The 27,575-nt window shown below is 37.4% G+C and overlaps 1 protein-coding gene across 3 annotated transcripts in view; it reads left to right on the top strand.

Annotated features, from left to right (window-relative positions):
* The window catches only part of TBC1D4 (TBC1 domain family member 4), a 205,885-nt gene that overhangs the window by 169,148 nt on the left and 9,162 nt on the right, over positions 1 to 27,575 (top strand). For all 3 annotated transcript variants that reach the window (XM_024753933.1, XM_024753935.1, XM_024753934.1), the window contains exons 11-17: positions 5,849 to 6,009; positions 8,064 to 8,273; positions 11,899 to 12,057; positions 15,707 to 15,865; positions 18,212 to 18,456; positions 23,638 to 23,797; positions 25,731 to 25,900. In XM_024753933.1, coding sequence (XP_024609701.1) covers positions 5,849 to 6,009; positions 8,064 to 8,273; positions 11,899 to 12,057; positions 15,707 to 15,865; positions 18,212 to 18,456; positions 23,638 to 23,797; positions 25,731 to 25,900 — 1,264 coding nt within the window. The remainder of the gene's footprint in view (positions 1 to 5,848; positions 6,010 to 8,063; positions 8,274 to 11,898; positions 12,058 to 15,706; positions 15,866 to 18,211; positions 18,457 to 23,637; positions 23,798 to 25,730; positions 25,901 to 27,575) is intronic.

Here is a 27,575-nt window from a genome sequence, read left to right as displayed (position 1 = left end):
CAAAAAAAAAAAAAAAAAAAAGTAAGTAAAATTTTGAACTAATGGAAGTTAATTTGCTGGTTTGGAGGTACATATGTATATTAGAGGAGTTTATTTCAAATCCCAAGAAGATGCAGAAAGCAGAACCCTAAAAGAAACATACTCATAAAATCGAATCTGGTTTTCACTGAAGAGAATTATTAGTTTACTTCTGTTCATCTTAATTCCTGACACACCGGTTACTTTGAGACACTGCCAAGGCCTTCCAGACCTCCCACTGGGCTGGACACAGGAAAACACCTACTTCCTCATTATGGAAGTCTGACCACATCTGTGATGACATTTCTTCCTCTTGACCCGTATGCTTTTTGTGGTAAATGTCCAGAATCACTACGAACAACTTAACTGAAAATGATTATTCTTTACTTTGTTCTAGTTTCTATGCTTTGCTCATATCACAAGCCCAATGGAAAACAGATATCCACATCTTCCTGTTTGGGGCCACTGACATTTAGATTTCTTTCTAGTGGAAGTAAAATCCAGTATCAAAGATTGGACTAGAATGAGATATTCAAAGGAAAAAAATTATTTTGGCCACATTGATAAGATAAAAAGTGACTTGTTTGAGACTTGTAATTGACTTACATTTTTTTAATGGTTAGGTGTAAGACCATTTCAATAATAATTTCTTATCTACATTTTAGAGCCCAACAGAAATGTTAGGCTTTACTGTGTGTCTTTCTAGGTTCTACTACAAACATAGAATTAGGTCTGTGTATTATCTGAGGAGTCATCTGGCCCATAATTTCCTTATTTTAGATAGGGTTAGACTGAGCCCCAAGGAGGTTTAATATCTTGCTTGATGTCATTTTCATAACGTTAGGTTATAAGGATGTGAGTATGCAAATGAGCTACCCAGATATATTTTAAATTCCAATGCAAAAAACTTAATTAAATTGTTTTTCATTCAGTGTAGAGTTTAGGAAATAAAATTCTTTGTTTTTGTTCTTTTTTTGTTTTACCCGTTGATTAATCTCTTTTGACTCATCTCAGATGCTATATATTAGTTTCCACTAGACGAGCTCATTCTCAGTTTTATTTAATTAGTGAAGATTTTCCATAGGATGGCAGATTCTTACCCAGCTGAAGCCAGGGCTTAGGTAAACTATTAGTCCACCTAAAGCAATTATGAGTTAAATTGTACTATGGGTCCTGTGGAAGAAACTCAAGTTTCAACACTGTGCTGTTCCATGTAACCTTTCTTGAGGTATTTACAGAGAGAAAGCCTTTTCAGATTTCTGTTAAATGGTTGCTATGCCATTCATCAAGTTTTGTTTCTCTCTTGAGTGTAATACATTGTGATTTAGATATAGATTCAATCAGCTTGTAGACATTTATTTGGACTTCATGATACTGGTAGTTTTAGATGGGTGCTAATAAGGGGGTTGGGAGATGGGGGCTTCTGCCCCACAGAACAATGCCTTGTAAAACTGGTCCTGGCCTAAGAGTTTATTTACCTTTGTGAAAAGTGTGTGTGTTGCCCTGGTGGGAAATAAAACATGACTGCATCCTTCTTAAAGTTGAGTCCCTGTGCGTGGTCACTAAAACACCTTCATTCGGTGCCACGTCCAGTGTTACTGTTATTGGAATTAATTTTTATTAAAGCAGGCAAGTAAGTATGCATTAAAAATTCTGTGTTAATATAAGAAGTGTAATGTTAGTGTAATAGCTGAAGGCTATAACTGCTTGGTCAAGGATATATTAAAAAGTTATCTTGAAGCTCTGTGGGAAGGTTCATATCATATCCGTAGCTTTTGATAGATGCTGTGTCCAGAAGGACTTGGAAGCGCCTCCCAGCTTACACCGTGATACACATAGTAGAGCATTTTTTTCTTCCCTTATAAAGCTCTCATTTCTGTTTGTGGATTGTGGTTCTTGATTAATTGGTGACTGGTAATAGAAAGTATATATAGAATATACCAATACAAAAATAGATGGACATTCTCTATGTTGTATTTCCTTCGTAGTTATTAATTTTTAATTTAACAAATTTTCATAGAGGTAACGTTGGCACAGAATACTTTTCCTGGATCTGTCTCTTGGAAAACAGTTTTATGATGCATGTATTGATATTCCAAAATACAAAAGAAGGAGGGAAAAGATTATTTGAAAAAATAAGGTAATGGTTCTTATTTGCTTCATCATTTAAAAGATGTAAAGATAATTAATTTACCAATGTATGTTGGTATATATATTAATGTGTTTTTGATTTGATCTTCCTACTTAAAAATAGAAAAGTGTTTACATTTTGGAATGCAATGATTTCAAAAGCAAAGAAAACGAAGTGAGACACTTACATAAATGAACATGTAATAATACTCTGAACTTATTTCTCTGCGAAAATAAATGACATTCTTCCACTAAGAAATGGAAAGAGAAGTACTGACCTAAAGACTTAATGCTAATTAGAGACTGATTTTTTTCCACTAGAAATGTGGGGGATCCTGTGAGTCCTGACAGCTTTATTTTTATGAACCAATAGAGCTTTGTCTGAACTAATGCAAAGAGTATTTACATTGACATAGTAAAGTACAGAGCCTAAGTGTCTGTATTCTGGACTGCCTGGGTTTGAATCGTGACCCTTCTACTTATATTCCAGAGACTGTGGGCAAATTACTTAGCTTCTTTCTGCCTCAATTTCCTCACTAAAAATGGGAGTTGTAGTGCCATCTACCCCATAGGGTTGCTGTGAGGTTGAAATGAGTTCATACTTGTAAAATGCTTTGAATAATGCCTGGCACATAGTATGTCTTTTTGTATTTGCTTTATTATTACTACAATAAATGCCACACGTTGTTTTGTTTTATTTTTACTCAAAAGGTGGACATTTTGCTTGCCTAGGATTAGTTAAAGGAGAAGTTGAAGTGAAAACTAATGTGGTAGTAAAGAAGCAAAAAACCAACAAAACAAAAAGTTTCCCCCCTCAGCCCGGTAAAGTTTCCAACGTGAGATGTAAGAATTTTGATGCACAGAAGTGTTTCACTTGGTTTTGATTCTTAAAATTACTGCCTTAGGAATGTCAGGTTGCTGATTAAATGTAAATCAAAAAGTAAATTGCTGTAAGTTGCATATATGCACTGACTGTTGAAACCCTTATCTGGACCCTGACTTTGGAAGACATATTTCTCTTGCTAGTTGAAGCAGGGCAGCTTTTGCCTTATCTTGGCCACCAAACTGCTTTTTCAGGATATCGTTTTCTAGTACATGATAAAGGGTCAATGGTCTGTTATGTAAGTACTTCCTTTTAGTATAGCATTATCTTATATTTTTGACAGCTAATTTTTGGCTTGTTACTGGCCATTAAATTCCAGACATATGAAGAAAATGTATCATTTGGCAATTTATTTAGATTACAGGATTTAAAGTTTTAGATGTTATGAAATTTTCAAATCTGTAATATTGGGCTAATGTAAGGGTACACCATGCACCAATTTTATAGCCTATTTCCCCCAAAACTGTATATTTTACAGGCAATTTAGTACTACCCAAATGCTTGATATGTCATTAACACTGAATTGGAAAAGATGTTTTAATTCCAGCATTAAAATATAAATGTTTCAGAACCCTTAGGTTTGGTTTATTCTATTTTTGTTGTTAGAGGTACTAAAAAGTCAAGAGAAACTACTATTTATTGAACACTTATCCTGTGAGGCATTGAAATGGTTGCTTCTACATATGTATTTCACTTAGCTTTCTAGGCTTAAATTATAAATTAGATACCCTTATATAGCTGTTTCACTATCTGGAAAAAAGATGCCTTATGTTGTTTATTACCAGTATTGTCATCGTCAATACCTACCAGTGCCATCGACACCTCAGTCTGTGCTTTTGGGAAACAGAGCTATTAGAACTTTTTGTAAGAAAAATGTAAAATGTTGTGACTACCAACAAAGGGTTTTAAGAAGGTAGAGCTTTTATTTATTCCTGACATGTTAGCCTAGCCAATATTTTTTGTCCATTTTACTTACCCTTCTGAGTTAATGTTTTTAATGGTTTTACAATATTAATTTATTCCATGGATATTTGTTGAGTGCTTACTATTATTAGCCAGTTGCTACAGTAGGAGCTAGAAATACATCCCTGAGTTGGGCATTTAGCACATAACTGCCAGTGAAATAGTGTTACACAAACGAAGATACAGGGTAGGTTAAGCTTGTTTCTTAGGATGTAACTATTGTATATAGAACGTTTGAATCGTAGCTCCCAAAAACGAAATACTTGAATTAATGCTTTCCAAAGGGGAAGTGAAGGTGGATATATTCACTCAGTATGGCAGAGCTGTGAACTGTGGACACATATTAGGGTTATAACTTCATCCAGGCTACATAACAAAGTGGGTTTTACTGTATTGGGATGTGTGTATCAGCTGCTTTCTGAAGTATCATGATCCAGCATGTCACTTGCTGTCTGTGTAGCAGCTCAAAGCTACGTCTCTTTCTTAAACTTAATTTAGCTAATCTAGAAGCAGTAGTTCCAGAAAGATAGATCAAGATTAGAAATAACTGAATTACCTGATAACGGTGAGTATGGATACACAAAGTAAATACAAAGATGACAGGTAAGGGCTGAATTGCTCTTCGGACTTTTGATTTTCTTCGCCGTAGTGAGTTCATCTGAGTACGTACGTGGGGTTGTGGCTTTTTTAGCTGAGTTTCCTTTCTGCCCTAACTACTAACACTTCTTGGTTCCATCAGAAGTTGCACACCTTCACTTGTTGGTATCACCACGTGTAAATATTGTTGTCTTCATCATTCTCTCAGGAAAGCTCAGAGACTTTAAAGCTTAAAAGAGCAAAATATTCCCACCACGAGCAGCGACAGTTATTGCATGGTATTTTGGCTGCTAACGTAATTGGTCTCAAAAGTTAAGTTTGAGTCATAATGACCTTTTTTAAAAATAATGACCTTTTCTTGCAGATAGCCCCAGCAGAATTTAGTGTGCTCTTTCCTAGAAAATGAAATTCTTAGAGCAGACCAGCATTTCTGTATGTTTGTTTCCCAAAGCACCAATGTAGAAAGATGTGACATACCCAGCTGCCTACCTCACCACCCCAAAAAGTTAAGGAAGTTGATTCTGGGGTCAAATAATTTAAGTAAGTTAGGGAATTTCTGTATAATATATCCCTTTGGAGAATCACAGTGCATGCTAGCACATTTTAGTCTCTATGAAGTCCTGCTCTAAAGAAATCTACTTAATGTTTTAACATGTAACCTATCCAATCTCATTTGGCCGCGCTTTTTTCTTTAATATATCGCCTAACAATAATCCCAAGGTTGACTCTTCTGCCTTTGTTCTGGTTACTTTCTATCACGATCCAGCTATTAGTAGCTAACACTCTGGAGACAGATTTAACAGTTACAGGCAACTGGAAGCTATCTTGTCAGCCATCCTATAAGAGCTGTAAGAAAAGCTCTCTAAGAGCCTTTTATGAAACATTGACGCTGTTTAGAATAACTGCTGATTTTAGTTTTTAGCCGATTTTAGGAAAGCATGAGTTCATTAGTCAAGCAACCTTTGCTCCTCTGTATAAGTACTTCCTTTGCTCAGGCTAGAACCTGAAATGGTTGGCTACTATGGAATGAGTAGAAACAGGTGAGCTTCTGATGACTGGGCCGTGGCCTGGGCTGCATCTGACCCAGGATGTGGTGGCCTCGGTGACCAGTGTGCCTGGTGACGCATCGCTCCATGTTGCCTGTGGCTTGCGCTTGCCCGTGGTAGAACTTGTGAATGGCTTGTGCTGCCATTTTGTTGTGAAGGATCATGTTATCCAGTTCCCCTTACAAGTTATATATTTATGTGCTTTCTACAGTGATGGAGAGGGGAGAAAAAGGACCTCGTCTACCTGCAGCAATGAGTCCCTGAACGTTGGAGGAACCCCTGTCACTCCTCGCCGAATTTCCTGGCGGCAGCGCATCTTCCTTAGGGTTGCCTCTCCCATGAACAAATCTCCCTCGGCCATGCAGCAGCAGGGTTCGTGTGATACTTCCTACAGTTACCCCTTACTAGCATTGTAAATTAGGGAATGGAATGTGATGCTTTTTGTACAAAGAGATTTAAGTGATTACAGTAGAGAAACAGCTTCCCTTTTTATATCCGATATAGTGGTTAATGTGTCAGATATCATTAGAACCTATTAGACATTCAGCAAATCATGTTGAATGGATGGATGAATGGATGAATGAATGAATTTTCAAAACGTGTTTTGGGGCCTGCTTCATAATGCATAGGGAACTAGCATAGTGATAGAAAAGAAGTCATAGACTTTTTTATTATTAGAAAAGCAACATTCTTTTACAAGAGTCACACATAAAACAAAGTAACATAGAAATATTTAACAATAGAAAAGTGGATGCAGATACACCAGGCAAACATCAATCAAAAGAGAGCACTGGCAGCTCTCTTTGCAAATCAGACCTAGAAGAACTTAAAGCAAAATGCCCAAAGGTGCAAAGTAAATGTAGCAATAAGCAAAAAGATTTAACGATGGTGAGAACACTCGTAATTATATAGCTTGGAGAGCTAGAAAATAACACTAAGCAAAATCTGAGGGAGAAATAAACAAATAACTCTCATGGGAGATTTTAACACATTCCTCTCTGAAAATTAAATATAGAGAAATTAAATGTACATAGTATTTGAGAAACACAATTAAACAAGCTTGATCTGATATTTGTATAGAACCTTGCCACCTATAGAGAAAGTTCATTCATTTTCAGCACACATGGAACAGTCGTAAAAAATATTTATGTACTTGGCTATAAAGATCTTTAAATGAATTCCAGATAATCGTGTTATTTATACTATATTCTCTGATCACCCTGCAAAAAGAAGGAAGGAAGGGAGGAAAGGAGGGAGGGAGGGAGGGAGGGAGAATTAGAGGACAGCTGAAAAATTTCATGTGTTTGGAGGCTGAAAACTGTATTCCTAGAAACTAGAAGGAAGAAGATATGATCAGAGCCCTACAAATCAAAATTGTGTGGTATTTAAAGGGCAGTTCTAAAACCAAGAAAGCCAAAATTCAAATGTGCTAAGTATTCAATCCATAAAGTAAGATTTTTTTTAAAAAATTATTTATTAAGAAAGTAAATAATAAGGGTAAGGGCCGAGGTCAATTAATAAAGAAAAAAAAAACAAGGAAAAAACATTTCTAGAGATAAAATTAACTCTGTCTGGGGTGGTCAAAGAAAGCTTTACACAAAAGTTACGTATTTGTTTAAACTCATTGCTAGGAGAAGCATCTTTCAGAAAAAGGGACGAGAAAAGCTCTAGAGTCATTGCAGAGAACTTTGTGGGTCAGGGAGTCATGAGAAATTCAGCATCAAGAGAGCAGATGGCAGATGGAGACAAGAAGTTGGAAAGGTTACTTGAGGTCAAAGTCTGAAGCGGTCTATGTGCTATTCCCGGGAGTTTGGACTTTGTTCTATGGAATGCATGCATCCATTGAAATGTTTTAAGACACAAAATCATGATTGTTAATAGGAAAATAATTGGCAACCGTGAAAAAGATGGTCTAGAATGGAGGGAGAGAATGAGCTCCGGAAATTGGGTTATAGTGTTGCAGGAATGAGCAGTGCTCAGCTGAGCCATGACCAGAGCCACTCAGCTGCTTTACTCTTGACAGATTCTGATGGTAGGTGTAGACCTTAGGAGGTCACTAATGCTTACTGATGTAATCTTTTTGTTTTGCACAGAGAACATACCCAGAAAAATTGCAGAAGTGTTGAACTGTGGGGGAAGGCCAGGTCATTTTAGAGCACCTATCTTATAGGTTATTTTGTGCGGAAAGAAGAAGTGGTGAAATTACATATACTTTCGTTTCACTAGGAGAGGGAAATCTGGAAGGGGAATTCAGTCTAGCGAATTTACTTAAATCATTAGTTCCAGAAACGGACAGTTACTGGGAGAGCAGCTTTGTGAACAACTTTAAAAGTGGAATATAGGAGGAGAGAGCGTCAAGTCCAGAGAGAACTTCTGTAGTCTGGGCTACGACTTAGGAATGCCTCTCACTGTTTTCTTCTCTGCAGATGGACTGGACACGAGTGAGCTGCTGCCACTGTCCCCTCTTGCCCCACCCATGGAGGAGGAACCGCTGCTTATATTCATGTCTGGTGACGATGACCCAGAAAAGGCTGAAGAAGGAAAAAAGTCGGAGGAACTGAGGAGTTTGTGGAGAAAAGCTATACACCAGCAAATCCTGTTGCTTCGAATGGAAAAAGAAAACCAGAAACTTGAAGGTTAGCCATTCAAACAGGACTATGATATCATATGATATGATACTATAATCTAAAGGTGTCGTTTGTTAATACTATTCCCCCCGCGCCACACACACACTCAAACTCATTCTCGGACTGTATACACACTTTTACCAGAATATCTACTGATTAAAATTGTTTAGTGCTATTTCGTGAGGTGGTTATGACATGGGAAGCTGACCAGCTTAAGAAATTTGCATTTTTGTTTAGCAGATTTAAAACATCAGACATCCTTTGAGTATATTTGGGTGATAGAATAATAGAAGGTAGTAGAATGTATATAACGAAGTCAATGTGTTTAATATGACTGAAAGTTTAATATCATCATGTACTACTTTAAAAAAACCCTTAAATATGAAAACGCAAATTCTCTTCTTTTCGAATATGATTTTCAAATTTCAGGCTAATTGTATCCATAATATGGTAAATATGCCTATTTCAAATAAATTATATTGTATCCATTCCAACTAATTATCTATTATCAAATCAAGGTTTCTATGTTTTGTTACTGTTTTTTGAATTTTCTATTTAAAAAATCATATTGAAATCATTAAATTTATAAATGGATAATTTATAACAGCTATTGTGCTATTTGTAGTGCTTTATTGCTAAGTTTATGCATACCAAATGCTTTAGAATGTGTTTTCCAGACTTTAAAATAATAATGTTATTTTCGCCAGTGCCGATAGAATCATAGACAGGGAGATGTGCAGATGGTACCAAAATCTGAAAAATTTATTAATGCCATTATCTTGGGTAAATCATTAACATAAAAGGGCCTTGTTTTTCACATTTATGAAATGAAAGATTTAGCTTAAGTGGGCCTTTGACTTTTAAGATTATTGGAAAACGTATAATCTAGATTTTTCTCTGACTTGCTTTTATTATGCTGTCTTCCAAAAAAAAGCCTTTTTTTAGTACAGGCAGATATTCACATTTCTGTGTTCATCATCTGCCTTAAGATTCCTTTTACTATACCTATTGCTCAATTAAGTTTTTAATATTTTTTTAGTTTGCTAGGGCACAGCTATATTCTTTTTTTTTTTTTGCGGTACCGGGCCTCTCACTGTTGTGGCCTCTCCCATTGCGGAGCACAGGCTCCGGACGCGCAGGCTCAGCGGCCATGGCTCACGGGCCCAGCTGCTCCGCGGCATATGGGATCTTCCCAGACCGGGGCACAAACCTGTGTCCCTTGCATCAGCAGGTGGACTCTCAACCACTGCATCACCAGGGAAGCCCAACAGCTATATTCTTATATATATTATTGCTATGTTCTTAGCAGAATGAAAAGTACATACGATTTTTAAACGTCCTTAGGAAATAAATCTTCTTTTCTTTCAAGTTAAAAATGCAATTAATTGTTATTAACATAGCTTTTAAAAGTTTGATGTGATAAATGGTATGCCTACTCAAGCTTCCATAGATTTTGAAAGGAATTGAATTTATGTTTTTTGTAGTTGAGTATATCTTGAACTAATGCATAAACAGAAAAAGAGGTTGAAAAAAGATGGCTATGATTTCCTTAAAACATTTAAAGCATGAAATTGTATTTCATTAACAGTTGGGAATATGTACAGTAGAATATTATATTAAATATTAATGGATAATTTTAGAATCATAGACTGTTTGAACTGGAGATTAGAGATGATTTAGCTCCATTCTTCATTCTGCAGCTGAGTTAGTGACTGGCTTGGGGAGGCTAAGGAAATTAACCTAAGGTCCAACAGTGGTGTACTGGCAGAACAAGTATTAAAACTCCAGTTTATTTATCATGGTTCTTGGGCTTTTTCCCAGTATGCCATAGTATTTCTCAACTATATGTGTTAGTATAAGGAAATGGATGATACAAATGACTCTGCGTATTCTGTGTATTATATACGACTACATAAATTGACAGAATAAGAGAGGAGGTGACATTTAGAATATATGATCAGAAACCTCTGTCGGTCCTATATTTACTTCTGTACTTAAATAACAAACACAAAAAATAGCTTAATCCATTAAAAATTCATCTAATGGGGGCTTCCCTGGTGGCGCAGTGGTTGAGAGTCCGCCTGCCGATGCAGGGGACACGGGTTCTTGACCCGGTCCGGGAAGATCCCACATGCCGCGGAGCGGCTGGGCCCGTGAGCCATGGCCGCTGAGCCTGCGCGTCCGGAGCCTGTGCTCTGCAACGGGAGGGGCCACAACAGTGAGAGGCCCGCGTACCGCAAAAAAAAAAAAAAAAAAAATAATAATAATAATCTAATGGATAAGCATTTCTTCATGGTTCTTTGTGCTTGCCTAGTTAACCAGGGCAAGTATTAACTGCTCTCACTCAGCACTTTATCCTCAGGGCCTATGACTGGCACATAGCAGATGATTATTATTATTTTAAATGAATAATCTAGAGAAGGTTGGAGAAAAAAAAATCTGAGGAAATTTTATTCTTTGTCCATTGTGGAAAAACATCATTAATAAAGTTATATTTAGGATTACATTTAGAATGATATTTGTTATTAACTTTTAAAAAATTGCTTGATGATCGTAGAGAAATATAAAGCAAATATCGAGAAGCAAAGCTAGACTGTTAGAAAGCCATCTAGTGGTATCTAAGAGGAATTTTTTGTAGTGCGATTTCTCTTTTGATTATATCTGGACTTTTAAGTAGACATTTTTACTGGCCTGTTGGAATAGCAGTCTATTGTAAGATATTTTAATTCTTTTGAAATGGCTTCAAACACTAAGTTAAGAGTAATACTCATTCTGCTATTGTTTTTGTGCTGTCGAGGACTTTGGATGCATGACAAAGATTTGTGTTGCAGCAGGTAAGGTGGTTGAGCCCTGGAGCTTGAATGGATACAGATTACTCTGAGAGGCTCCTGTTCAGTGTGGTCCTAATGAAAGAGAAGAAATACACTCACATGTTTTTTTCTCCCTTCTCCTCTTTTGGAATCGATTCTTCAAGATAAAGACCAAATACAGATAGTGGTTTGTTTTATAAGCACTTCTTTTAATGAACTCTGGGCTTAGATTTTAGACCATCAAATGAGAGAAAATTCTGTATTATTTTGAAAAATGAAAGTAGTGTTAGCTTCAGAAAAATGAATTTTCCTCTTAAAGGTTATTAAAAATGGACACAGGAATGTATAACCTACTGTTGTTAAGGGCAGTATTGGTAACTCTGGAAATAGTTATAAAAATGTATCAGGTTATCATGGTCAAATATTTCTCAAATCAAGGTTAGCATGAGGCATTGCTTGCTCATATGTCATATATAAAATATTAACATTTTAATGGTGTTTAAAATGATGCAAGCTGTCGCTTCTGTGGTTATCTATTACATTTGTCAAAAAATTGATATTTCAAACATGGTTTGTTTTTTATGCTTAGAAGACTTATCATCTGTAACATACTGAGTAAAAGCTCCTTAGGAAGTTATTCCTTTTTTTTTTTTTTACATGAAATGGCTCAAAATTTAAGAAACCTTTCATGTATCCTCAGTTTTTTTTTTTAAGTTTTCTTTTTGAGCAAATGTTATTTGGTATGGTTTTACAAATGCAATTAAACATTACAAATACTGTGTTTTAAAAGCATATAGGTCTTATGTATATTATGTCTTCCTTAGCAAGCAGAGATGAGCTCCAGTCCAGAAAAATTAAATTGGATTATGAAGAAGTTGGAGTATGTCAGAAGGAGGTCTTAATAACCTGGGATAAGAAGTTGTTAAACTGCAGAACTAAAATCAGATGTGATATGGAAGATATTCATACTTCTCTTAAAGAAGGTATCTTGGATCATCTCAATCAATCTTTTTTCTTTTTTGAAAAGCTTCAGAAATTTTTTTGATTCGTGCAGCCTAGGCATAATTTTCTCTTTGTGCTTTGCCTGTAAAAAAAGGAGAGGACTTTGTTTCTGCCTGTAGTTGGTGACTGTATTGGTAAGCACATGGTACTATTGGAGATATTCTGTCCCTGAGGAGACAGCAGGCACCTTTTCTACACAGTTTCCTGCCTCTTCACCAGCTGTTTCAACTCAGTGTTGTTGTTTGCCAAGGAAAGATCGCATGCATTAGTACAAATCTTTGATCATATCCGTAAAAATATCTCAGGCTTTTAAACTTGACTCACTTGTCATTTGCTCAGAAGTGTTTATTTATAAATATATGTGTATATTCATGTACATGTTTGTACAGATATATATTATTAGCAATCAGTTTTCCTACCATCCATTCTTTTATTTATTTTAGAAAAACGCTTTTATTTAGCCTTATATTGCATTTCTGCTCTGTCATATAAAATGACTGATGTTTAAACGTCTTAAATTTAAAATTAAAACTAATATGTGAATTGCTTAGATGCAGTTTCTGTGACTCAGATTAACTGTATTAAAATGAGAATCTCTATGACCTGCCTAAATAAAGATCCCAAAGTACCCAAAATAACCTGATCATGAATCTTGTTTTAAAAGACTATGGTAATGTGAAACTGTTGCCCAACTAAGTTTAAATTAGAATTAATTTTGTAAGATGCTACACTTACAAACCTGATACATGGTTTTTTTCCTTGAAGATATGGAAATCCCAGAGATTTTCGCTGACTGCATTACTTGGGAGGCAAAATAGTGGCTAATAGAATGTGTGTGAGATGTAGAACATACTGTTCTTTGGTATGACTCAAATATGTTTTGGGGGTGTTCATCTTCCCAGTTCTTATAGAACAGAGTTTAAACTTCTCAGCACTGTGCCCAAGGCCCTCCATGATCTCTCCTTCGTCTTTAATCTCACTTTTTTTTTTTTCCCGGTACGCGGGCCCCTCACTGTTGTGGCCTCTCCCGTTGCGGAGCACAGGCTCCGGACGCGCAGGCTCAGTGGCCATGGCTCACGGGCCCAGCCGCTCCGCGGCATGTGGGATCCTCCCGGACCGGAGCGCGAACCCGTGTCCCCTGTATCGGCAGGCGGACTCTCAACCACTGCGCCCCCAGGGAGGCCCTCATCTCACTTTTTAACCTCCCCTACCTTGTAGCCTGTGCTTCAGGGATGCTAACTACTTTGGGTCCCAGTCTGGCACAGGCTATTTCTTGCAGGGATGCTCCAGCTCTCCCTACCCTCCCTCTTCCATCCTCTCTACCTTCTCCCCATTTCCCGTCTCCTTTTCTTTCCACCTCATCTTCTTCTCCCTCCTCCTTTGTCCCCATCTTTCTCTGCACCTCTCAGGGCCTCCGTGCATCCTTCTTCCCAAAGTGATTGCTGCCTACACTCCCAGGCTGGAGAATCGTATTATCTCTCAGCTCTCAGTTCAAATACCATTTCCTCAGAGTGCCCCTCTCCCCCAGTAAATTAGTTTTGTTTTATTATTCTTTCTCATGATTCTTTCCCTTTAATTGTGCTTATGATAATTTATAACTTTGTATCTATGTGTATATCTGTTTCATGTTTTCTCACTCCACCCCCCATACTCCTAGCACCTAAGAGAGCATCTTGCATAAGTTATTTATTGAATGAATGAATGAGACTAATTTTCCTGAGAATGGATTTATTCATCTCTCAGTGATGAGGTATCCTCAGTGCCATGGTCTATTCTCTGCTATATGTTAGATGCTCAATAAATATTTAATTAAAGTGAATTACTTTTTTGTAGAATTGTTACTGGATGGATAACAAGACAGCCCTCTCCTGTTATCAGTCATTCATTTAATGGGCTAATGAAAGTTACCCTCTAAAAATGACGTTTTGCACGAGATCATTCATTCATTCATTCAACAAATGTATGAGTAGAGAGGTATATTCTTGGACTTCATCATAGAGAGATGAAAGTATGCTAACTATTCTCAGGGAGCTCACCATCTAAGTGAGGAAACTAGACAAACATACAGTATAGTGCTAACTGTAATCCAATATGGTAATGGTGCAGTCTGAGTCACATAGCATATGAAAAGGGACTTCTTACTCCTAGAGATGTTAGGGAGAGTTTCTGCAGAAGAATGGTATTCAGGCTCATCCTTAAAAGACAAATAGGGCTTCCCTGGTGGCGCAGTGGTTGAGAGTCCGCCTGCCGATGCAGGGGACATGGGTTCGTACCCCGGTGCGGGAGCCTGTGCTCCGCAATGGGAGAGGCCACAACAGTGAGAGGCCCGCGTACCGCAAGGAAAAAAAAAGACAAATAGAGATACACTAGGCAATCAACTGGAGGAGCTTGGAATTTCATAAACGCAACAGTAGGAACAAGAAACTGGAAGTGTGAAAACCACCATAAGCTTCTTATGGCCCTACACTGAGTACAGCTAGATACTTACTATATACACTTAGTGTGGCAGGGAACGGGAGGTGATGGAACTAAAAAAAGGTGGTTTGGAGGTATACCCTGTAGAGGGCCTTAGAATTCATGTTCGTGAGCCTGAGTTATGCCTTTCGGACAATAATACTTTGAGCTTCTGCAAACTGTTACGTTGCATCCCAAAGAGATCAGTGCCATTATACCTTTCTCTACCCAGCTGGAGCTCAGGAACCTATTCCATATCTAGTCTTTTTGGACTGAAAACAGTGAAATAAAGTTGCCTGCACTGTACAGAATTGAATTCTGTCCCTCCCAGTGCTATATTTCATGTCCCTTGGCATAAAAAAAACCATACGTTTAGCATACTTCGAATTGCTTGTTTTGGTTTTCAAGCAGACTGGAGTTAGTGTTTCATTATACATGAATATAGCAATTATGCTAGCTATTTTCTTCTCAAAGGCTGAATGATGTTCTGGAGCACTGCCTTCATATTGTACTTACCATTTTTATTATTTCATTTTCTTGTGGACCATATAAGAATGCTATTTAATTCTCTTTTACAAAGTTACTTTTTAATGACAGCTATTTAGAAATCAGAGTATGAATATTAGCATTTATTACCAGCTTCAAACCAAACAAAAGGTGAAAATAGGCAGTAATACATTTCAGTATTTCAGAATTTGGCCTCTGAAACTAGAGTTCTAAACTGCACTAGCTGTGAGAACTTGGGCAAGTTACTTAGCTTCTTTCTGCCTCAGCTTCGCCATCTGTAAAGTGTAGATAATAGTAATTACCTGCCTCATTAGGTTGTTTTCTGAGGACCTGTGAATAAATTAGGTGCAGTTTCTGTAATTACAATGCTCAGAAACTAACTGTCCTCAATAAATGTTGTATTAGGTTCTCAATCAGTGGTGGCAGCTGTTCTTGTTAATATTGCCATTATTATCCTTGTTATTTTGAGGGTTTTCTTTTGCAAGACACCAGCTACAGGATTAAACTTTTCAAAATAGGCTTCTGTCACTACATCGTACTGTGTGATTATAGGGTGGAACGCAGGACAGTAGAGCTGCCTATTTTCATGCATTACATAGTTCATCAACTGTGTTTTAGCACCTTCATTCCAGTGTTCAAGACCTTGCTTTCTTATCTCTTTGACTGTAGGTGTTCCCAAAAGTCGACGAGGAGAAATCTGGCAGTTCCTAGCTTTGCAGTATCGTCTAAGACACAGATTGCCTAATAAACAACAACCTCCTGACACGTCCTATAAAGAGCTTTTAAAGCAGCTCACGGTTCAGCAGCATGCTATTCTCGTGGACTTAGGTACGTCTGCCGTATTGATTATAATTTACAAAAGTAAATAATAGGTCCTTTTGTTGAGTTTTGGGGGGTTTTCTATTTGTTTTTAGTTTTGATAAAGACAAACTATTGGTCTGCAGAGTTGCTGGCTTTGTCCTTTCCTGAGGGCAAGTTGGCCTTATGTCTGGTTGAAGATACCCTAAATGCCTGAAGATAAAGTGAAGTTTTCATCCTCAGACTTGTCCTCTGAAAAATCTTGTATTTGAATCATCGTAAAGGTCATATTATTGGGTGCTCTCAGTTCCTGTTTTTTGAACAACTGACTTTTGTTTGGGATAGATAATTATTAGCTTGGTCAACACTGGTCTTGAAATAGGTTAGAACAGGTTTAAAGGGGCACCAGAAAATTTAACAAAGGTCTACTAAGTATTCCTGGACATATTGCTGAAAACAAGCTTTGGAGTAAGCCTTTAAGAATCAATACAATATGTGGTTATGTTGTGGAAATCATGAATACATCCTTATAGGATGAAAGAAAACTTAGCTGTCCTAATGTTATGTGCATTTCCAGTGGCAGCATCATAAAGTCATCCTTTTAAACGCTGAATTTCTAATAACTTACGGAAAGTAAAAATGGTGTGATTTTAAAAAGTGTATGTCTCTGATTTTTCTCTAAATTAATATATTTTATTCTTTTAAAATATCTAACTTACTGGATTAAATATTGTACATTGACATTTGGATTATTTCATCTGTATTCCTAAAGGTAGATATATTTAAGGTGGCCAGATACGTTATTTGAGCCCATTTGGGAAAACAAGGGATTACTTTTTATTCGGGCTCTTCTTATTTTAGGATATATAAAAATCACAGGCCAAAACGGACCTCTGCTCCTTTTGGATGACAAACAGCTTTTGTTGGGAAAAGGCCAACTCAGTTAATAGTTTTTGAGCCCAATAGAATTGAAATGGAGAATTTTACAGAGAAACTGAAAACTTCACTTTTTGTCCCGATTCTATCACTGAACAGTAGTTTTAAGCAAATTACTTTGCTTCTGAGTTTCAATCCTGTCTCTTAAATCAGGACAGTGAACTATGGGCCTCTGCAGATCGGTGGTTCTGTGACCGGAAGTTGATAATGAGACTAGAAATTGGGATGTCGTATTTAGAGCTAGTCAAGATATCCTTAAAGAGAAGGAGATGATGAGATCACATTACAGGGAAAAGGCTGGTTGGAAAAAAATGGAGCTAATGTCACGGATGGACGGTATATTTATAGTTTTCTGTAGCAAGCATTTTAAGTGAGAGAGTAAAATGATAATTTTAAAAATTGCTTATTTGACTTTGCTTGTAGCCATCTGTGTTTCCTCAGTGTGTTCTTATTATATTCTCATATCTTCCCCTTATTTGCTCTGCAGGATTAATCTTATCAGTTCCTAGGTGAAAAATCACTTTTAAGCGTATCTGGTGGGAAACATTTAAAAATCTGGCCTTCTTACAAGTTCTAACTGACATGAGTAATCACTTCACAAGGAAGTTAACATCCCCTTCATTTTCATGGCACAAGGAAAGTCCCAAAGCACTGTGTACAGCTTTGGTGGTGAAGATGGGTTTGTTTCAGTGTTTAGTACCAACTTTTTAGAAAATCCGGGACTAACTTGCTTGCTGAAGTGTCTCTATGGTAATTCTGTACACAGAGGTGAATTTTAGAGGGGAATTTATTTAAAATCAGCTTGACCCTTCACTATCCTTGACCTTTTTGGATATACTGAAAAAAGAAAAGAGGTCTATGTGGCTCATGGAAGTAGTTTAAGAAACAAAGCCAAAAATATTTGAAAAAAGTATTTCCTGAATGATAGGCTGAATGTAAAACAAAACAACCCTAGGAAGTCCCTCTAGTGTCACAATACAAGAAAAGCAGGAAGGAGTCTGCTGTGGACCACTAAGATTTCTTTCTAAATCATATGATACCTCCTGTAGAATTCTGATTTCAGTTAGCAGGTAGTTTTTATGTGAACTTAGAATTAGCCTTGATTTATAGTCAGAATAAGTTTTATGTTCTGTTCTTCTGGGATCTCTCCTGAATATGTCTTTGATTTGTTTGTGGAACTTTTTTTCCTAAAAAGAAGCGCTGGTTAGCATCAAATGTTTGCTCCCCTATCATATACATGGAGATGGGGTGATGGTCTGGCAGGTAGGACTTGGGACTGGCTAGAGGGAAAGAGACTGTTAGTTTAGAGGGGTGCTCCGAGCAGCATTCAGTGGTTTGGAAAAGAGCATTTATTTATTCCTGGAAATCACTGAATTGCAATTTCACTCTGGTCTCCAAAGCATCAGGTTATCTCAAAAATATTTTTCTTTTCTTCTGCAGGGAGGACATTTCCTACTCATCCTTACTTTTCAGCACAGCTTGGGGCAGGGCAGCTGTCTCTCTTTAACCTCTTGAAAGCCTACTCATTGCTGGACAAAGAAGTGGGTTACTGTCAGGGGATCAGCTTTGTGGCTGGAGTCCTGCTTCTGCACATGAGTGAAGAGCAAGCCTTTGAAATGCTGAAATTCCTTATGTATGACCTGGGCTTTCGCAAGCAGTACCGACCTGACATGATGTCTCTACAGGTGAGTGGCAGATCTTCACAAGGAATGTGTAACACTCTCACCAGAAATCTTAGCAGGAGCCCTCTTCTAAATTACGGTTAAGATTTAAAGAAATTTGGGCCCAGTGTCTTGGAACTTGGATAAATGTAGAGGCATGTTTTAGTTCATGGTTTTAGTGTGGGATTTGCGATGTTGCTAAACCTCTAAGTGTACGACATCCATATGCAGAGTAACTTTCCCTTAGTTTCTGAAGTAAATAAATAAGCCATTCTAGTGTGTACTTAAGTCTCTGTTTCCTAAGTCTATGAGTTACCTGGAGAAAGTATCAAGTCAACTTTATTCACTTTTCCTTACCTTGTCAGTTGAAAAAAATCATAGATATTTTGTTTGAAATCTGAAAATATAATGTTTTATTCTTTGAGTGTGTAAACGGCAGGTATCTATATCATGCTTGTTCATGAACTTTCCATGTCTCCACTGCTTTATCTTAAGGTCAGACAGGCCCTTATAGAGGAAAAAGTGTTCAGAGTCAGCAGTACTTTTTCAGTCTGCTTTTCTTATCATGCTCTGAAGAAGCACCGTTAAGATTTTTCAGTTAAGTAGGGTATTCACTGCCATGGCTGTATTCAACCTATTTCAAACTCCCTGTTTACACATTTCTCCTCTCTAGTTTAAACTTCACTTTCCTTAACATATTGTTTTCTAACAAAAAGTTTACATTTTCTCTGTAGATATGCTATCTTAAACAACCACTACCTTGCAATATAAAGCTTTTGGTCATAAAAATATAAAGGAAGGCTTTAAAGGGAAGAATGTCCGGGTTCTCCTCCTCTGAAATGAGATAGGCATGATGCCCAGTTAGTCATAATGTTATGCTTTAGATAAGAAGGAGAGGCTTTTTAAAATACTTTTAATACTTTTAATACTTTTTCCTGATTCCCAATGATCAGTTTTTACATTTAGTATTTCCGTCTTACCAATCCATGGACAAAAAAGGACTTTGTTTTCACTTTATGAATATTATAGTAAGTGGTATTTTCTTGAAAGGATGAGTGGAGAGGGAATGCTCTGTTTTTCATTACTTCTTCAATATGAAAGTTTTGGCAGGGAAATAGGGCTTTGCTCTCAATGTTGGGTTTCAGCTGTGAATTCATATGAAGGGTGTTCACCAGGATACAGAAATCAAATACAGTGATTCCTAGTTGATAACTATGCATAGGTCTATAAACATTCCACAAGTGAAATAGTAATGACTGTGAAAGGTTTTATTTTTTACTTTATTTCTAAACAGTTTACTGTGTCATATCGGGTAGGAAGCATTGGTGCCCTTGTAAGGAGTTCAATAGGTCTGATTTTCAAAAATAACAGTTTGCGATCTATCATTAAAATTTCAAAGAATGAAAAGTATTTGTGAGTAGCATGTAGTCTTGGTTCATGAATAAAAGGGTAGATACAGCTTTCACTTTAAAAATGCAATCATTTTTCAATTTAAAAATTCCTCATCCATTTGACATCATAAAAATTCATATAAACTGGATTTATACATTGATTTAATATGACCCACAATTACCAAGAAATATTTTCTGTCTATAATTATGAAAATGAAGATGTTTAAGAATCTTTGGGGGCAGTGTTCTTATAGACCATGAGATTGGGGGCCTTATTCTGGGAAAGTAGAACTTTTTGATCTATAAAGTGAGATGCGACACTTTTCTACTTTCTAGAATAGAAAGTGTTTCTTATCCAATCAATATGGTGTTCAGAAGTGGAAGTGGCAGCAGGCTTGGGATCACTTGATAGGATTTCTGATTACCTGTGTGGTTTGGGGTTGGGCACTGCAGGCACTGAGCTTATCTGTAAAGGAAGGGGGTCGAGGTCTCTTTTAACTATGGCCCATCACATTTTGTGTCTGCCATTTTCTGTGTTAAGTGTAAAGCATTATATCTTTTTACCTGAAGTCTTTGGTCTCTACTTTTTTCCATCTTCTCTCTGCTACACTCTGCATCTCCCTTCCTCCAGTTCTGTCTCTTCCACTGGAAGATTTTCATGTTATGTGTAAGGTAGATTTGAAGAATGATTTATTCTCAGCAAATGGCTCTTATTATGAAAGTTTCCTTTGAAGGAAGACTAAATTGTGTTTTATTTGTCAAAAGAAATTTAATGTAAATACACCTTGATGGAAGAAATGTTCTTAACCTCTAGTTTAGAATGTAGGAAAAAAGTAAGGTTCTATAAAAAAAAAGTATTGCTTCTGTGTTAAGATCATAGCTGAACAGCTTTCTTTTTTATTTTTATTTTTAAGGCTTTCTTTTTATTCTGCTAATGAGACTTCTTTTATTTTTGAGCTACCAAAAATACCAAATTTTTTTATTGATAGAGCCCAGTATATCTAGTTTTAAAATTGTAACTGGCCTAAGGGAAATATATGATTTTTTTCCAACATGAGTTAATGAGATTATAATCTCTCTCTCTCTTTTTTTAATTTATTTTTATTTTTTTGGCTGAGTTGGGTCTTCGTTGCTGCGTGTGGGCCCTCTCTAGTTGTGGTGAGCGGGGGCCCTTCCTTGCTGTGGTGCGTGGGTTCCTCACTGTGGAGAAGCTGTGGAGCAGGGCTCTAGGTGTGCGGGCCTCAGTAGTTGTGGCTCGCGGGCTCTAGAGTGCAGGCTCAGTAGTTGTGGCGCACGGGCCTAGTTGCTCCTGGCATGTGGGATCCTCTCAGACCAGGGCTCGAACCCATGTCTCCTGCATTGGCAGGCAGACTCTTAACCCCTGTGCCACCAGGGAAGCCCTCTAATCTCATTGTTTTAAGCCTCTTTGTTTGACTGCTGCTACGCTTCTTATTTTAGAGTTATGACTTCCTGTGGCTCTTTAATTCTTTCCTTTTACAGCTTGTGTGGAACCATAGCTTGCACAGATATGTGCTCCAGAGATCAAACGTTTGCTATATTTCTGTCTAGTACTTTGATTTTTAGTTTTGTGCTCTGAAAAACAGTTGTTTGTTGAATTCACAATATAATTGGCTATTTTTAAGGCATTTTTATAGAACTAACTACTTAAGGATGATATCTTCTAGAGAAAGAAGTTCTGCTAGATTTAATAAAATGTTGGATGTATTTCACACCAAAAAGTGAAGCTGATATAACTGATCAAGGACCCACTACTCAATCTGTTACTGTGTAGATAAAAATTTAAATTAAAGCATAAATCACAGATTTGTTTATTATTTACTACTGCTTTACTTTTAGCTACCCCAAGCATGAGAGTTTAAAAGTTACTATAAGCTGCTTATAATTTCTTTTTTGAAATATGAGTAATCAACTCAGTAGCCAAATAAAAGAATTTCTTCTTTCAGTACTAGAAAGTACTGGAAACATTCAGACGGCCCTTTTTAAAATTTTTTTTGCGATATGCGGACGTCTCACTGTTGTGGCCTCTCCCGTTGCGGGGCCCAGCCGCCCCGCGGCATGTGGGATCTTCCCAGACCGGGGCACAAACTCGTGTCCCCTGCATAGGCAGGCGGACTCTCAACCACTGCACCACCAGGGAAGCCCCAGACTGCACTTTTTGCTTTAATCTCCTCTGTCAAGAAAAATATGCTGCTGGAATACCTTGGATATTAGAAATCACAGCTCGAGCTTTTGGCTCCATAACCTTGGAAGCCTAACAGTATCTTAGCAGTGCAGACTGCCTGGCAAGTTCCATCATAAATCCGATGTTGGGCTCAGCAAAGAGAGAAGTTCTTGCTTCTGAACTGGATGTGGTAGATTCCTTAGAATGGAAGCTTTTCTGGAATTGGTCTGAAATTAGGATGTGCCTTCCATGAGAGTCCTGAGCCAGGGCAGTTCTGATTTAAATTCCAAAAGCAATACCTTCCTACATGAGGAAAAATTACCATTTCCGTGTACGTATGGTGATACCAAAACACTCATGATAGAGAAATGTGCTCCATAGTTGTAGATGGACTTACACTGACTTGCTTTATGAACTCAGTTAAATGAACTTGGATTTGTGAACAAAATAATAAAATAAAACAGTACTGTGTAAGTACTGCATTCTAATGCATTGCGCCACTATAGCTAAAAAGAAATGATACAAATGAGCTTATTTACAAAACAGAAACAGATTCACAGACTTAGAGAATGAACTTATGGTTACCAGAGGAGAAGGGTGGGGGGAAGGGATAGTTAGGGAGTCTGGGATTGACATCTACACACTGCTTCAAAGGAAACCATCAACAGGACGCTATGGGGATATATGTATATGTATAGCTGATTCACTTTGTTATAAAGCAGAAACTAACACACCATTGTAAAGCAGTTATACTCCAATAAAGATGTTAAAAAATACATACCGTATGCTAACACATATATAGGGAATCTAAAAAAAAAAGAAAATGGTTCTAAAGAACCTAGGGGCAGGACAGGAATAAAGATGCAGACGTAGAGAATGGACTTGAGGACACGGGGAGGGGGAAGGGTAAGCTGGGACGAAGTGAGAGAGTAGCATGGCCATATATACACTACCAAATGTAAAATAGATGGCTGGTGGGAAGCAGCTACATAGCACAGGGAGATCATCTCGGTGCTTGGTGACCACCTAGAGGGGTGCGATAGGGAGGGTGTGAGGGAGATGCAAGAGGGAGGGGATATGGGCATATATGTATACATATAGCTGATTCACTCTGTTATACAGCAGAAACTAACACAACATTGTAAAGCAGTTTTACTCCAATAAAGATGTTAAAAATAAAATAAAATAGATACCCAACAAGGACCTACTGTATAGCACAGGGATCTATGCTCAATATTATGTAACCACCTAAATGGGAAAAGAATTTGAAAAACAATAGATACATGTATATGTATAACTGAATCACTTTGCTGTACACCCGAAACTAATGCAACATTGTTAATCAACTATACTCCAACATAAAATAAAAAGTTAAAAAAATACTACTTTTATTTCTCAAATATATGTGAATTAGTTATTAAATATTAGAGTAATAAAATTAAAGTGTATTTATATACTCAGATAAATGCATAGTATTTTATTTTTCTTCTCCAAATTAACTTTAGATTCAAATTTATCAAATATCTGTGAATTAATTATTAAATATTAGTGTTATAAAATTAAAGTTAGTGTATTTTATGTACACTCAGATAAATGCATAATATTTTATTTTTTTCTCCAAATTAACTTTAGATTCAAATGTACCAGCTGTCCAGGCTCCTTCATGACTATCACAGAGATCTCTACAATCATCTTGAAGAAAATGAAATCAGCCCCAGTCTTTATGCTGCCCCCTGGTTCCTCACATTGTTTGCCTCTCAATTTCCATTAGGATTTGTAGCCAGAGTTTTTGGTAAGAGATGCTGATGATCCAGTGAAACAGTGTTATTTATTCCAAGGGATATACTTCTAGCCATAAGGTGCTCCAATTGTTTTATCGAGCATTACACAGAATCGCAAATTGCTAGTGGAATTTAGTAAATAAGCCTGGCTCTGTTCTGAGAGTACTTTGAAACCATATTGTTCTTAAATAAAATTGAAATTCAAAGCGAAAGAAGAATTGAGCTTCTTTATTTGAGTAAGCTGTAATGGAGTTCTTATTTTCCTTTATACCTAAAAAATCACAGTATAATGAATTAAGGATTTACTCTGTATGATTTTTTAGATTTTTAAACACATCTTTACTACCTCTATTTTCCTTCCCCACTGTCCTCTTCAACCTGGATTCAAAACACAGAGAAACATGTTCTTTAACTGGGTTAACAGAAGTACATTTTCCAATGTTGTTTCTAATGGCATTTTTTTTTTTTTTGTGGTATGCAGGCCTCTCACTGTTGTGGCCTCTCCCGTTGCGGAGCACAGGCTCCGGACGCCCAGGCTCAGCGACCATGGCTCACGGGCCCAGCCGCTCCGCGGCATGTGGGATCCTCCCGGACCGGGGCCTGAACCCGTGTCCCCTGCATTGGCAGGCAGACTCTCAACCACTGTGCCGCCAGGGAAGCCCTACAGTGTCTTTCTTATTGGGGGCTGTGGTTTTAAAGGTTAAACACTGCATTAGCACTAATACAATTTATAGGCAAAGTGCAGCAAAAGAGATGCATGGAATCAAATGTTTACCAAATTTCTCTTCTTGAGTATACACGATTGCTTTTCTCCAGGGAAGTTTTCTTTGGAGCTTGGGTTCCTATTTATGGGTCTTCTATAAATCTTTTCATTTATATATTTGCTTCTCAGAAAATAGCTTATCAAATCAAAATATTTAGGGTATCTCTAAATATTTAGGGTATCTCTCTTTGATCTACCCTGGGAAGCTTGATAACAGAATTCAGGAAACAAATCTCCCTAGTCGTCTGTTTTTTGCTAAGAGAATATGAATGATGCTGTCAGCTCTATGATAGGTGCTCCATTCTTTTCTTAGAATTTAGTGAAGAATAGAGACTGTCAGCAAAGGGAAAGATGCATGAGCAAGAAGAATGACCATGTTTGAAGTAACTGTTCCACGGTTCCCTCATTTTTAACGACCCCCTCTTTATTATTGATTGTGGAATGGCATGGATTGAGAGGAACGCTCATATAAAAGTATTTAGTACTTTTCAAAACTATTGCATGTTTGTATTTGTTAGGAAGCAAAGTTCAGGGTTAGGGTAGCTTTTCTTTTTCTCTTCTGATTTAGGTTATATACTGGTTTTGATTTTTCTTTTAAAGTTTTTTTTTTTTTTAATTGCTGCTCTAGTACAGTCTTTAGAATTAGACAGTCTCGGGTTTACATCAGTTTCTAGCTCTTTTATTAGTTGTTTGGCTTGCACACATATTAACTGCTTCATTTCGTTTTTTATTCTGGTCATGAGAGTTTAAATAGTCCTAATTGGTTACGTTGATTTGTTTCTGTGTTCCCTTTGTGAAGAAAAATCTAAATATCAATGGATTCAGTGTTTTTGAGGTATACCTAGTCTCCATTAAATTTGGCAGTAAAAATTATAAATGCATGGACAAACAGATATATAATTTATCTTTTCCCTTTTACCCTGCCCTTATCTGAAGTTCCTAAATAAGTAAGAATATTTAAACAACTGTTTTTTTGTTCCAGTCATATTATTTCAAATCTAGGTGATTTTGACCAGTTTTATTTTGCAAAATATTCTGTGGTTCTGTTGCAGTAATTAAAACAACACACACACACACACACGCAAAAAACACACCAAAAAAACCCTTTAACACAGAGAGGTCACTTTTTACAATAGTAGATGCATAATTTTGATCATGAAAATTATATCTCTTTTTTTCAGATATTATTTTTCTTCAGGGAACTGAAGTTATATTTAAGGTTGCCCTCAGCCTGCTGAGCAACCAAGAGGCACTCATAATGGAATGTGAAAACTTTGAAAATATTGTTGAATTCCTTAAAAGCACGCTCCCTGATATGAATTCCTCTGAAATGGAAAAACTTATCACCCAGGTATGAGTTAAATGGTAATAATAAGATATAAGATGAGACAGCAGTTTCTCTACTAATTATTTATGAAATGTTTTAGCATAAAGATGTAGTTTTGCTTGACAGGGTTTTTTTCTTTTTGATTTGATCAAATACATTTTATCTAGAAACGAGACTACTGTGTAATTTCTCCCTTGTGACATTGTTTGTGAGGCTGTGTTTGGGCAAGGTGGTTCAGTGCTACATCGTGAGTTTTTCAGGAACCTTCCAACTTAGACCAATGGTGAGACTGAAGATAGAACTGACAGAGTTAGGAGTACCTAATAAATAAGTAAGCTGAGACTCACCTCTGTAATATTGTTAATTCTGTTTTAAAATATATAAGGAGTAAATGTGACAAGAGCACAGACTTTAGAATTAGACAGTCTTGGGTTTACATCAGTTTCCAGCTCTTTTATTAGTTGTTTGGCTTGCACACATCACCCTAATCTTCTGAACCCTAGTATTCTCACCTCCAAAATGAGACAATACTCATCCAAGAGGTTTTGTGTGGTTTAAATGAAACTTGCTGTATCAGTCAGGGTCCGTTGCAAGAAACAGAGTCTACCTCCAACGATTCAAAGGAAGGTACCATTTACAGGGGTGTAGGCAGGGTTAAGGGAACTGGGCACAGATGTCTAGGTACCCAGGAACTAGTAACAGAGGGAAACTGTTCATACCCATGGTGCTTCTCCCATCAGGAGAAGGATGACAGAACAATGTTACCAGGCCTAGCGAGTACCAGAACTCTGGAGGTTGCTGTGTTCTTGGTGAGCCAGACAGGGAAGGAGCAGGGAAGAAGTACCCGACCTCTTTCCCCTGCCCCTTTTGATCTCCTGATGACTTTTCCCATTGGCCATACCTAACCAGAAGCCTGCAACAAGGAAAACAGGTCACGGGGGTCTGCCTCCCAGGGTACAGAGAATGGATGAGGGCAGAGAATGGATCTAGGAAGCAAATGGAGGGTAATCAGCACACCGTATATCTAGTCCCTGGCTCTTCATAGGGGCCAGGTAAGTGGTAGTTATATATTGTTGTTCAGATGACATGAATACACTTAAGACCAGATTTGTAGATACAGCAGTCATGCCTTATGAGTATTGATAACATTTAAATTTACCACTTTCCTAGAGGCCCTTAGGGTAGCAGATAAAAGACAGAGTTTAGAGCAAGAGAAAGGGAGTTTGAGATCTTGTGCTGGTGTCCAGCTATCTACTGGCTGTGTGACTTTGGGCAAGTTACAACCTCTCTGAGTTTCAACTTCCTCTCCTGCAAAATGGGAATAACATTGTTTTTAGGAGCAAATGTAACCAATTCAGTTGAAGAATTTTGTACACTATTATTCACTCTGTAAGAAAAACTCATATTATTACACATAAAATTTTCTTTCCACTATGTGGAATTGAAATCACAAGCAGATTATTCTGTAAATATCTATGAACAGTTTTTATTTGTTAAAATGCTCTGGGGCTTCCCTGGCGGCACAGTGGTTGAGAATCCGCCTGCCGATGCAGGGGACGCGGGTTCGTGCCCCGGTCCAGAAAGATCCCACATGCCGTGGAGCAGCTGGGCCCATGAGCCATGGCCGCTGAGCCTGCGCGTCTGGAGCCTGTGTTCCGCAACGGGAGAGGCCACAACAGTGAGAGGCCCGCATACAGCA

This window comes from Neophocaena asiaeorientalis, unplaced genomic scaffold (assembly GCF_003031525.2).
Source record: "Neophocaena asiaeorientalis asiaeorientalis breed wild unplaced genomic scaffold, Neophocaena_asiaeorientalis_V1.1 scaffold212, whole genome shotgun sequence".
NCBI classification, from domain to species: domain Eukaryota; kingdom Metazoa; phylum Chordata; class Mammalia; order Artiodactyla; family Phocoenidae; genus Neophocaena; species Neophocaena asiaeorientalis.
The sequence above is the reverse complement of the archived record's forward strand: the minus strand, read 5'-3'. Positions and strand labels throughout refer to the sequence as shown.